The sequence below is a fragment of the Acinonyx jubatus genome, chromosome A1 (genome assembly GCF_027475565.1).
Source record: "Acinonyx jubatus isolate Ajub_Pintada_27869175 chromosome A1, VMU_Ajub_asm_v1.0, whole genome shotgun sequence".
Taxonomy (NCBI): domain Eukaryota; kingdom Metazoa; phylum Chordata; class Mammalia; order Carnivora; family Felidae; genus Acinonyx; species Acinonyx jubatus.
This window is the reverse complement of record NC_069380.1, coordinates 170,631,418-170,643,593: the sequence shown is the minus strand read 5'-3', so window position 1 is coordinate 170,643,593 and position 12,176 is coordinate 170,631,418. Positions and strand designations below refer to the sequence as shown.

General features: G+C 52.0%; 2 protein-coding genes across 2 annotated transcripts; both read right to left on the bottom strand.

Moving 5' to 3' along the window:
• Positions 1–1,418: 1,418 nt before the first annotated feature.
• Positions 1,419–2,350, bottom strand: PFN3 (profilin 3). Its single transcript, XM_015072688.3, has one exon. The coding sequence runs from the start codon at positions 1,896–1,898 to the stop codon at positions 1,485–1,487; it is 414 nt and encodes a 137-aa protein (XP_014928174.2). The 5' UTR covers positions 1,899–2,350; the 3' UTR covers positions 1,419–1,484.
• An 810-nt stretch (positions 2,351–3,160) lies between these two features.
• On the bottom strand, positions 3,161–11,408 carry F12 (coagulation factor XII). Its single transcript, XM_015072747.3, has 14 exons — positions 11,284–11,408; positions 10,857–10,914; positions 6,953–7,052; positions 6,725–6,795; positions 6,321–6,431; positions 6,045–6,176; positions 5,789–5,893; positions 5,475–5,640; positions 5,179–5,381; positions 4,860–5,082; positions 4,519–4,655; positions 4,269–4,418; positions 3,579–3,727; positions 3,161–3,488 (listed from the first exon to the last, which is right to left on the bottom strand). Exons 1-14 carry the CDS (start codon positions 11,338–11,340, stop codon positions 3,321–3,323), a joined length of 1,830 nt encoding a protein of 609 aa, XP_014928233.2. The 5' UTR covers positions 11,341–11,408; the 3' UTR covers positions 3,161–3,320.
• Positions 11,409–12,176: the final 768 nt, after the last annotated feature.

Here is a 12,176-nt window from a genome sequence, read left to right as displayed (position 1 = left end):
TCTCTGGGAGTCCCCCCTAGGGCCTGGGGCCACCCCCAAGGCAACCATAAGAAGGGCTCTCTGTACCATCCCCACCCACTCTCCCACCCTCCCCATCCAGCTGACTTCCTCCTGTCTCTCTCTGCCTCTGGACTTACCCACCTTACTTCCCCTTTCTGGGACAAGATTAGTGTTCCAGAAAACAAGTGACAGGTGGGGGCTTGTCAGGGGACACTGAGGGAGGGGACAGGGAAGGTGAAGATGGGCAAGAGAGGCCATGCTCTGGGCCCCAGCACATAGTGGGCAGGGACTGGCCACCCTCCCTCCCACCTTTGTCCTTTAACTTTGGGCAATAAACCAAGCCTCATTTAAACCCATCCAAGCTTTTCAGGGCACTGGGTGGCTCAGTTGGTTAAGCGTCTGGCTACAGCTCAGGTCATGATCTCACAGTTTGTGGGTTCAAGCCCCTCTGTGCTGACAGCTTGGAGCCTGGAATCTGCTTCAGATTTTGTGTCACCCACTCTTTCTGCCCCTTCCACCCCCAAAATAAACACTAAAACAAATCCATCCAAGCTTTTCAATTCCTCCTTTTCCATAGGGCCCCTGGAGCTGAGGCCTGCAGAGTGAAGGTCAAGGGGTAGGGAATGCCTAAGTTCCTCCTTCTAGTCTAGAGAGTCCTCTGGGGCCTTTGGACTCCAAGGGGGCAGACGGCTATAGGGCCCAGACCTCGTTGTGATGGTCTTGGCCATGTGCTCTTCTCCCACTCCCTTTGGGATATGTGGGAGGAGATGCAAGAACCCGGGAGCCCCAGAGTTGCTCTCCAAGCTACCAGCCCTACTCCATCACCCACTTACACTTGAAAAGGCTTCCTCCTGCCAAGTAGAGGGGGTGACTAGTACACTGGCCTCCAGCCTGACTCCCTGACCCCATAGGGTCTAGCTGGGGTTTGCTTTGGGAGGGGTGTGGGAGGAACTACTTTTACAGTTTGTCCCACACAGACGTGTGGAAAGTTTTCTTGGGAAAGGACCCTGGGAAGTCAGGCCAGAGGCCTCTGCAGGGCATTCATGGATAGGAGGGCCAGGTCTAGGGGACAGGAGGCTGGGAAGCCTCTGAACTCAAAATCCCAGCCCCATCAGGTAACCCCTCTTCAAGAATCTTTCTGGGGCGCCTGGGTGGCTCAGTCGGTTAAGCGTCCGACTTCAGCTCAGGTCACGATCTCGCGGTCCGTGGGTTCGAGCCCCGCGTCAGGCTCTGGGCTGATGGCTCAGAGCCTGGAGCCTGCTTCCGATTCTGTGTCTCCCTCTCTCTCTGACCCTCCCCCGTTCATGCTCTGTCTCTCTCTGTCTCAAAAATAAATAAACATTGAAAAAAAAATTTAAAAAAAAAAGAATCTTTCTGGAAACTGGTTTCCTCATCTGCACCTGCCCAACACGCAAAAACACAGGATGAGCCAGCCAGGCCCAGCAGTTTATTTTGACGCAGTCACCAGTGGCCTAGCTGTACTGCTATGTGCCCTGCTTGCGTAGCCCATTGATCAGCTCATGCACTGTCTTGTTGAGGATGCCCCCATGCACACCCCGTCGGCCCATGAGCACCAGGAGCGCGCGCGGGGTGTGGCCCACGCAGACAGCACGCCCATCCAGCCCTTTAGTGCGAGCGTCCAGAACACCATCTCCCTCAGACAGCAGGTGGTCTCGGATGACGCAGCAGCGGCGGCCTGCCACACTCAGGCCGGCCTGCAGGAAGGTGTGCCGATCAGGCCCTGTGAGCACACCCACCTCCTGCGGTGATATGGCAGCTAGAAGGCCCCCAGGGCGCGATGCCCACACGCAGCGATTGTCTGAGTGGCCCATGATGGCCACGTCATCAACACGCTGGTCCCGCAGCACTGCACTGATATAGCCTTTCCAGTCCCCCATTCTGGCTCAGAGTGTGCCCCTCGCCTTGCACTTTTAAGGGATATCCGGCTGTTCTGTGTGCCTGGAACTCCATGCACTGTGAGGCATGTCAGGGTGGGGTTGTGACATCGAGGCATGGTGATGTCACAGAGACACTATGTACACTGGAGAATGTGTACATGGGGTGAGGGAGAGAAGCTCATATCTTAGACCTGTGTAAAGTTGTAAAGTTAGCCTGAAAGATAAAATCACACCGATCTGTACAACCCTTGAGAAACCAACTGAAATGGCTCACTGAGCGCAGTGTGCACCTGGGTTTAAGAACAAAAAGAAAGAGGGGCGCCTGGGTGGCTCAGTCGGTTAATCGTCCGACTTCGGCCCAGGTCATGATCTCACAATTCGTGAGTTCAAGCCCCATGTCGGGCTCTGTGCTGACAGCTTGGAGCCTGGAGCCTGCGTGGGATTCTGTGTCTCCCTCTGTCTCTCTGCCCCTCCCCAGCTCATACTTGCACTCTGTCTATGTCAACAATAACTTAAAAAAAAAAAAAGAACGAAAAGAAAGAGAGCAAGTCTGGACAGCTAGACCTCCCAGACTGGTGACCATTGAACCCCCCAGAATCTTCAGTTTGGTTCAACGTTAGGAACATCAGCATCTCCTGGGAATCCGTTAAACAGATTGCTGGGTCTCAACTCGAGAGCTTCTGATTCAGTAGTATGGGAGGTAGCCAGAGAATATGCATTTCTAACAAGTTCCCTTGTGATGCTGCTGCTGGTGGTCCAGGCACAATTTGAGCCCTACTGCTCTAGTGCAAGTTCGGGTGGGGGTGTTATCCACATTGCCAGCTCTAAGAGTCCACAGCACTGTTTTAATGTGAAGCATTTCTAACCATGGTGCTCAGCCTTGACTGCACATGGAATCACCTGGGGAGTTTTAAAAACATACCACTACCCACACCCCCTCCCTAGAGATCTAATTGATCTGAAGTGGATCTCAGGCACAGGTTCAAAAAGCTCCCCAGATGATTCTAATGTACGGTAGAGATTGAGAACCTCTGTCCTATAAACTTCAAAAGTTAAAAAGTTAGTTCATACAAGAGATAAATATATGGAGCCACCCTGCTCAGGACTTGGTACACAGTATGGCTCAAAGAACACCAGTTGGACACCAATCTATACCTTGTTTAAGATCTTAATAGATCCTGTTCCCCGAGGAGTATGGAGAAGTGCACCAGTTTACTGTTTTGGCATTTCCCATCAGGTCCCCTGGAGAACTATGCCTCTCACACATTTTCAGACGCACTTTATTGAGTGCCTACTCTATGCCTGGCGCCAGGCTGGTGGTGCTAAGAGGAATCAAACCCAACCCTTGCCATCCATGATTATGCATCAGCCACCCTTCCATTCCAGAATCCCCCCAGGAGGGAAAGACAAGTCCCTGGATGGTCAGGAATTGGTGTGCTCCTGGATCCAGGCCAGGTAGCTGGCCACGTCGGTGTACACACCCGGTTTGTAGCGGTCGCCACAACCGGAACCCCAGCTGACGATGCCTCGCAGGACAAGCTGGTGCTCTGTGGTCTCCTCCTCACACACTAGCGGGCCCCCGGAGTCACCCTGGGTCAGGGACACGTGGCTCAGCGCCCTTGGTCTGGAGTCTGGACTTGATGGGGTGGAGGAGGGCACCAAGCCAGCCCATGGGCTCACCTGGCAGGCATCGGTGCCACCCTCGAGGAAGCCAGCGCAGAGCATGCCTGAAGTAAAAGAGACTCCGTGCACGTCCTGGGCGGAGCAGCGCTCAGAAGGGATGAGCGGCACCTGCGCTTCCTGCAGGAAGCTGGAATATTTCCCGGCCCCTGCGAACCAAGAGCGCCTTCCTCACACCCTTTGCGACCCTGCTCACTCCCCACTAACTGGCCTCTGTTGCAGCAAGCCCGTGAGGAAGAGTTGCTATTAAAACCATTTCATAGACAAGAAAACTGAGACCAGAGAGGAGCCGGGATTTGAATGGAAGGGACGGAGCAGGAGTGCCTTGGAACCCCACTCCCACTTCCCACCCAATGTCTCCGAACAATATTTCCCAGGTAGCCAACCGGCTGCCCCAGCGCGAGGCCAGCATCGTTGTTAGCCCTTGCATCGCAGTACCAAGAAGTAACCAAAGGAAATTGTGATTCTCTCTGTACCCCTTAGGAGCCTTGGGGACCTCCCCTTCCCCTGCCCCAGCAGTGAAGCCCAGGCCCTGGCAGGAGCTGACTGCAGACACAAGGGCCCTGCAAATCTTCCCAACCCACCAGGTCAGCGCCACCTGTCCCTAGTGGTACCAAAGCTGAGAATTTCTCTTGCCTACCCCGGTGGCCAGAGGTGTCCCTGCCGCCCCTAGCCAGCCGTTCTGCCTACCCTCAAACTGGTGGCCCCAGCCTGCCACCTCACAGAGGGCGGCCTTGGCCTCAGCTGGGCGGGCAGCGCTGCTTGGCAGGCACACCGGCTGAACGAAAGGCGACGGGAGCGCGCAGTGGCCGTCCTCTCTTTCCTGCAGGCGCAGCAAGGCTAACCCAGGCGAGGAGGAGGGTGAGACCCAGACGCTGGGACTTCGAGCCCTCCCCCACCCTTTCCCCTGGTCGCCGAGGGGGCGCTCCCGCCCCCGCACCCAGGTCGTGCTGGTAGGTGATGGGCGAGAAGGCCTCGTGCAGGCGGTAGGCGCGCACGGCCAGAGTCTGGCACTGCTCACAGCTCTGGTTATGGCGGTCCTGGCCGAGCACCACCGTCAGCTCCTCCGGCGGGGGCCTGCGGGCGGAGGGGATGCGGGGGAAAGCGAGCTCAGAGCCGGCCACAGGCCTCCTGCCCCTTGCTGGGTTTCAGCTTCCTCCTAGGGCGCTGGGGAAGAGTGAGAGGGGGGTAGGGCATGGGTTCGGGTGTTGCACGGAAGCTGGGCTTGGAAGAGCCAGGAGCTAGGGTCCCGGGCAGGGCGCCAGATGCGGCGGGACTCGCCGGTTCTGCAGGCAGTGCGCCGCGGTCAGCACCCAGCAGGAGGCGATGAGGTTGCCCGCGCAGAAATTGTGGCGCCAGTACAACGCGGCGATGTAGGGGTGCGCCCCGGGCAGGGCCACCAGTCCCCCAACCACGCGGCTCAGCGAGGACAGCCGTTTCCGGAGCCGTTGTCCGCAGCTGGGACTCGGCAGGGGAGTGGGCTGCTCCGGCGTCGCGCCCAAGGCTGTGGGAGGAGCCCATGCTGAGTGCTGGGAGACCCACCAAGGGCTGGAAGGTAGCTCGCCGCACGCCCTCTGACTTCCCACCACTTCCCAACTACCTGGGGTCGGGGGCTGAGGCTTCTGCAGTGTTGAAAGCGAGGGCAGGGGAAAATCCGGGTGCTCAGAGGGGACCTGGGTTGGAGGCAGGAACTGAGGAGCCTCTAGGACTGGGTGTTCGCAACGTGCCAGGCGGCAATATTCCCAGCTCAGCCGGTCGCCGCTCCACACGAAGCACCACGGGCGGGTGTCGTTGTCCGGATTCCTGTAACCACCGGAGGGGGCGCTGTTAAAGGGTAAGGAGCGCCAGAGGGCCCTGGGGCAGAAGGGAATGCCCCGCCCGCCCCACCCAGCGCACCTGCAGAAGGCATGGTCGCCCAGTCCCCAGTTCAGCGCTTGCTCTGCAGTCACGTTCCGGTAGGTGGCCTCTGAGGCCCACGGCTGACACCGGGCGCCCGACAGCGCAGTCTCGGCTGTGCCGCGGTAGTCAAGCCCGTGGCCGTCGTAGCATCGCGCCTCAGTGTCTGGGGAGAGAGGCGGCTCCTTGCAGCCAGGAACTGGTGTGGTTTCCCACTGCCCTCTCAGCCACTTTCCCCACTCTCCGGAGTCCCTCTCCCGGAGTCCTTCTTACCTGGGGGCGGAGCTTCTGATTCCTCCAAGATCCCTACTCACCTACATCGCAGAAGCGTCCTGCGTATCCCGCCCGGCAACGGCACAGGCGGTGGCCCTCCGCCTCTAGGCAGCTGCCTCCGTTGAGGCACGGGTTGGTGTGGCAGACTGGGAGATGGAGCACATTGAAGCACCTCTGGGCCCGAAGACCTCACAGAAAATTCCCCTTTCTTTCGGCACCCCGACTGGTTGCCTAACAGCTTTTCCTCCAGACCTCTGCCTTCCTCCTCTCAGGCCAATTCCTGACCCATTCACTCACCCTGGCTGGCCAGCGGCTTGCAGTGGGCATCAGGACCCTTACACTGGCACTCGGCCACACCCGCCGATTCAAGCCTATGCCATGTTTCTTTCTCATGGAAGAACTGGAGAAGCTGAGGCTCAAAGCATTTCTCTGGGGACAAATGGGAGAGGGCAGTGGTCTCAAGAGAGGCCAGGATCATGCCAAGTCTCCGGGGATCCAGAGACCTCTTCAGTGGGCCCAGGACTGCCCCTGTTTTTCCCAACAGCCCCTCACATGGCTTCACCATCTCCTTACCTCTCTGGCAGTGCTTCCCGGTGAAGTGTTCTGGACAGATGCAGTGTGGGCCTTTTGGCATGTTCACACAGGTCCCTCCATTCTGGCAGGGGCTGTGTTTGCTGCAGTGGTCTGAGAGATGGATACAGTGGAAGGAAGAGTGGGGAGCCTGAGTCAGACAGCCTGGGTCATGGGAGATAAGTCCCTACCCAAACCTGCTTGTCCTATGACCTTGGCACTCCAAGTTTCCATGCCTTAGTTTACCCACCTGCAAAATGAGGCTACCTTCTCCTAGAACTTCTCCCTCTGGAGGACGGGAAGGGTCTGGATGGGCCCAGAATACCAGGTGGGTAAGAACTGATGATACCCAGTAGAGTAGTGGGAAGGAGAGGGCCCTGAGCTACCCCAAAGGCTGTGTGTAGTACCTTTCACTTTCTTGGGCTCCAGGCAGTATGCCCATTGCTGGTCCTGCTCGAAGTTGGGACTGGTAGCACACCTGTAGAAAAAGATGAAGCTTCCCTGCTCTGCCCAGGGGACTGGCCCACCCTTCTCTCTCAGAGCCCCCTTTCTCCAAGCAGTGTTCCTTGGGCGGATGGATGGGCAGAATCTGTCTCCCACAGGTCCCTGCTCCAATCCCTTCTGGGTAGTCTTACCAGGGCTGGGGGCCAGGCCGGCCCTTGTGGATGCATGTGTGGTACAGTTGCCGGTTGTACTGGAAGGGGAAGTAGCAGGGCTCCCCAGTGACAGTGAGAACTGCAAAGATAACACACTCCCTGATGATGTTTCCCATGCCCCCACACCCTGTTCAGGTGCTACCCCTCAGGGCCTGGTTGGAAAACAGATAGACCCTTGAAAAGATCGTTATGCCTTCAAGAGGTTCAGTTCTGCCAAATTGAACTTAAGATGTTCCCTTCTGCACTCAGACAGCTGGAGTGGGCTCCTGACCCCACCACCTGCTAATTGTGTGACCTTGGGCAAATCTGTAGCCCCCAGGCCTAGAAGAGTGCTTGCCACAAAGTAGCCACTTAATAAATACACGTTGAATGTAGAAGTCACTTGACCACTCTGAGCCTTAGTTTCCTCATCTGTGAAATGACAACAATAATAGTATAGTTGACCCTTAAAAACCTAAGTTTGAACTACACAGGTCCACTTATGTGTGGGGTTTTTTTTCGATAAATACAGTACTCTAAATGTATTTTCCTTATAATTTTTTATTAACGTTTTCTTTTCTCTAGCTTACTCTATTACAAGAATACAATATACTGTATAATACAGTTAACATACAAAATATGTGTTAATCAACTATTTATGTTGTTGGTAAAGTTTCCCATCAGTAGTCTACAGTAGGCTATTAGTAGTTAAGTTGTGGGGAGTTGAAGCTTCTACATGGATTTTCTACTACACAGGAGGGAGGGCCTCAGCTCCTCTGACCTTCTTGTTCAGGGATCAACTATATAGCAGAAAAGTTTCAGTTTTGAGAGATGAAAAGAGTTCTGGAAATGGATTGTGATGGTTGTACAACAATAGAGTGTACTTAATACCACTGAATTGTACACTTAAAAAGTATTAAGATGGTAAATTTTATGTTATGCACATTTTATAATAAAAATCACTTTTATTTATTTTAAAAGATTTTTATTTTTATATATTTTTTAAGTTTATTTATTTTTGAGAAAGAATGCACACAGGGCAGAGAGAAAGGGAGACAGAGAATATCAAGCAGGCTCTGTGGTGCTGGCACAGAGCCCAACATGGGGCTTGAACTCATCAACCATGAGATCATGACCTGAGCCGAAATCAAAAGTCAGACACTTAACCAACTGAGCCACCCAGGCACCCCTTAGATTTTTATTTTGTGTTTTTAATTGTTTGTTTGTTTGTTTATTATAGAGAGAGCACACATGAGCACTGAAGAGGGGTAAAGGAAGAAAGAGGGAATTGTGGCTCAATCTCACAACCCTGGGATCATGACCTGAGCTGAAATCAAGAGTCGGACGCTCAACCGACTAAGCCACCCAGGAGCCTCTAAAGACTTTTATTTTTAAGCAATCTCTACACACAACATGGGGCTCTAACTCACAACCCCAAGATCAATAGTTACATGCTTCACTGACTGAGCCAGCCAGGTGCCCCTAAAAATCACTTTAAATGATGCAGGTATATTTGTACAGGAAAGTGTTCAAGGAGCACCTGGGAGGCTCAGTCGGTTAAGGATCAACTTTTGATTGTGGCTCAGGTCATGATCTCAGAGTTTGTGAGATTGAGTCCTGCCTCCAGGCTCTGTGCTTGCCAGCACATAGCCTGCTTGGGATTCTCGCTCTCTGCCCCTCCCCCACTCATGCTTTCTCTCTCTCTCTCTCTCTCTCTCTCTCAAACTGAAAAAAAAAAAAAAGAAAAAAGTATTCATAATTTTAAATGAAGAAGGGCAGTTAAAAACGGCATGTCAAGGGGCCCCTGGCTGGCTCAGTCAGTAGAGCATGCGACTCTTAATCCCAGGGTTGAAAGTTCAAGCCCCATGTTGGGCATAGAGATTACTTAAAAATAAGATCTTGAAAACAAAACAAACCCAAAAAACCAGCATGTCAAATGTGGTCCTATTTTTGTACAAATATATTTACATATACATCAAAAAGAAATCTAGAAGGACATGCTCCAAAGTTTGTAGGAGTGGTTTTTAGAAGATAGCGGATTATGGAAGAATTTTTTCTTCTTTTGCATTTCTGTAATTTCTAAAGTTTTTACAATAAAAATGTTGCTAGTAGCTATTATTATTTTTAAAAACAGTATAGTATAGCCACTCTGTTTGCTGCCTTCTTGCTAAACTGTATTGGTAATCCCTAAACCAATTCTCACGGTGCTTTTATGGTCATTCATGGATGTGCATGGAGTGGTGAAAAATGTGAGGTCCTGAAGCACAAATTCCCAGCTAAGGTGAAACAAGGTAATGCTCTGCTTCTTGTTTCAGCTTTTCTCCTGTAACCATGTGTCCTTTTCACAGTCTATTCAGAGCCACATTTTTGAAATTTTGTGCTTCTGGTAGATGATTTTACTGTTGAAAATGGCCCCCAAATATGGTGCCGATGTTCCTAAGTGCAAGCAGGCCATGATACATATTCTAGAGAACATTTATGTGTGAGAAAAACTTCGTCCAGGCTTGAGTTATAGTGCTGCTGGCCATGACTTTATTATGAATGAAGGGACAACACAGTAAGTAAGATATCTTGAAACAGAATGACACATAAAATAAGCTTCTATGTTGACAGTTGATGAAAATGTTGTGACCAGAGCTCACAGGAACCTAACCTTAAATTTCCTTTAGGAGCAGTCATTCAGTATTTGCTAATTCAGTGTTCTCTGTGACTTTATAGAACATGACAACCATGAATGACAAGATTTGACTATCTACTTCAGAGGAGTATTGTGAGACCTAAATGAGATAATGTCTATCAAACACTTAGCACAGAGTCTGGCACATAGTATGTGCTCAATAAGCATTTTGTCGTTATGTCATATGTGCTGCTATTTTGTCGTTAAAGGCAAAGGCACAGCAGCACTCGCTGAAGGCCAAACCAGGAATAAGATTAAATGAGGAGAGACCCTTAAGATGTAAATGGGATAGAGAGGAGGAAGACTTCAAGTAGGTGATTAGGCAAAGGCAGGGCACTAAGGTTGGCTCAGGAAAAAGAGAAGAAAGCAGTTTGGCTGGGTGTGGAAAGATGAGGCAAGGAGGTAGAGGCAGGCAGTGTCAGGCGTGGGGCCCTAGTGCCATGCTGAGGGGCTGGGCCTGGCCTCACCACACAAGGCTTACCAGGACAGAGTCCATCTAGTTCACAGTTTGAGGAAAATATTGAGTGCCTGGAAGAATGAAGGCAATGGGGAGCTGTTGCATGGTTTGAGGAGAGGGGAGATACAGACATCCCCCATCTAAAAGGGAGCTTGATAAGTAAAAGTTAATATAGTTTAAGCATTCACCATGCAGTAGTCTGTGGGCTGAGTGCCTCACGTGGATTAACAACTCATTTCTCCTTCTCCACAACCCTAAGAGATTTACTGTTACCACCCTCATTTTATGGGTGGAGAAAATGAAGCTTGGAGAAGTCAAGTCACTTGCCCAGAGTCACCTAGCACATAAGTGATGAAGCCAGGATTCAGAGGCATTTGGGCTTCAGAGCCCTGCTCTTGTCCATAAGGGCCCTGGCCTCTGTGTGGCATGACTGATGCCTATGAGATGTACTGAGGGAAAGAGAAGAAGAAGAGAGGCTGGGGAAACTGAGGGAGACTGGAAGGCACTGGGCTGGGAACTCAGATATAGCCCAAGCCCTGCTCTCAAAGAGCACACAGTTCACTATCACTCTGGGTCCCCAGTGCCCATGGGAAAAAGACCTGACACATAGTAGGCACTCTGGTCTGAATACTAGCCAAAGTAGGGACAAAGTGAAGAATGTCCCGGATCCCTCCCTGTGTGCCAAGGACCCCAAACTGACCATCTGCACACTCCCCACCATACTCATTCCCACTGAAGGGTCTTTTAGGAGGCACAGCCAGGATACTTACCTACTGTGTGCTCATCTGCTCTGTGCTTATGCTCCTTAGGGGCTTTCCAAGGTGGAGTCTACAGGGGAGAGAAAAAGGGAATTTTCCCAGAAAGTCAGAGCCTACCTCTGATCCCATGCCAGTCTTCAGCTTCCTCTCACATCTCAGAAATGCAGGAATTTTCTCAAAAGACCCAGACCCTTTGTTCCTCTTCCTATTGTCTCCTCAAGGTCCCCCTCCCCCAGAAATGAAGGCCATGTCCTCATATCCACCAGCTCTAGCTGTCTCTCTTCCCTGCCCCCCTCCCCCAGGCCCTATGGGTTACTCTTGCCTTTCCAAACAGGCCTTCTAGTCACCTGGACCAAAAAGTCATGAGCAGAGGCCAAGGCTGTAATAGGGACCCCCAGGGCCATCTCAGCACAATCCTCCTGGCTCCCACAGCTCTCACCAAAAACGCTGACTCCAGGCTTCCTAGCAGGGACCCCAGGAACAGGAGAGCCCTCATGGCGTCTGTTAGTCTAGCTGCTTGCCCAGGAGTCCAGATCAATAGAATTGGTCAAAGGTCCTTGAGTCCTGGGAATTAGAGATTGGTCGAGCTGCCCTCTTGGGCCTGGTGGGGCATAGGCTGTTTGTGGAAAGTCAAGCAGAGCAGCTTCCTTGCTAGGCCCCCAAGGGCAGGGGAGTTGGGATTTGGTGAGGGACTGACACAGTGTGGGAAGAAGGACCTATGTTTCAGGTTCTACTGGGAGGAAGTTAAGGAGGTCTAAGAGAAGCTTCCTACTAAAGGGATCTTAGAGTCCATGATGAGGTATATTCATTTTCTGTTGCTGCCTAAAATTAACCACAAACTTCATAGCTTAAAACAATACCCATTGGGGCACCAGGGGCTCTGTCAGTTGAGCATTCAGCCCTTGGTTTCGGCTCAGGTCATGATCTTATGGTTCGTGAGTTCAAGCCGTGTGTCAGGCTCTGTGCTGATGGTGCAGAGCCTGCTTGGAATTCTCTCTCTTTCCCTCACTCTCTACCCTCCTCCCCCCACTCTCTCTCTCAAAATAAATAAAAACTTTTAAAAAATAACCATTTATTTACAAATCTGTAGCTCAAAATTCCAGCACTGTGTGACTGGGTTTTCTATTCAGGGTATCACACAACTGTGATCAAGGCTGAGTTCTCTGAAAGGTCTGGAGGAAAATCCATTTCCAAGCTCATTCAGGCCATTGGCAGAACTCAGTTCCTTGATTTGTAGGACTGAAGTCCCAGTTTCTTTGTAGGCTGTCAGCCAGGGGCCAGACTTAGCTCCTAGAAGCTGCTTGCATTTCTTGCCATGTGGTCCCCTCCATC

Coding starts and splice junctions, on each gene's coding strand:
- PFN3 (XM_015072688.3), bottom strand. CDS start 1,898: ATGGGGGACTGGAAAGGCTATATCAGTGCAGTGCTGCGGGACCAGCGT.
- F12 (XM_015072747.3), bottom strand. CDS start 11,340: ATGAGGGCTCTCCTGTTCCTGGGGTCCCTGCTAGGAAGCCTGGAGTCA. Junction 7,053..10,856: donor AGCAGATGAGCACACAGTAG/GTAAGTATCCTG, acceptor TTATCTTTGCAG/TTCTCACTGTCACTGGGGAG. Junction 5,083..5,178: donor GCCTCAGCCCCCGACCCCAG/GTAGTTGGGAAG, acceptor CTCCTCCCACAG/CCTTGGGCGCGACGCCGGAG.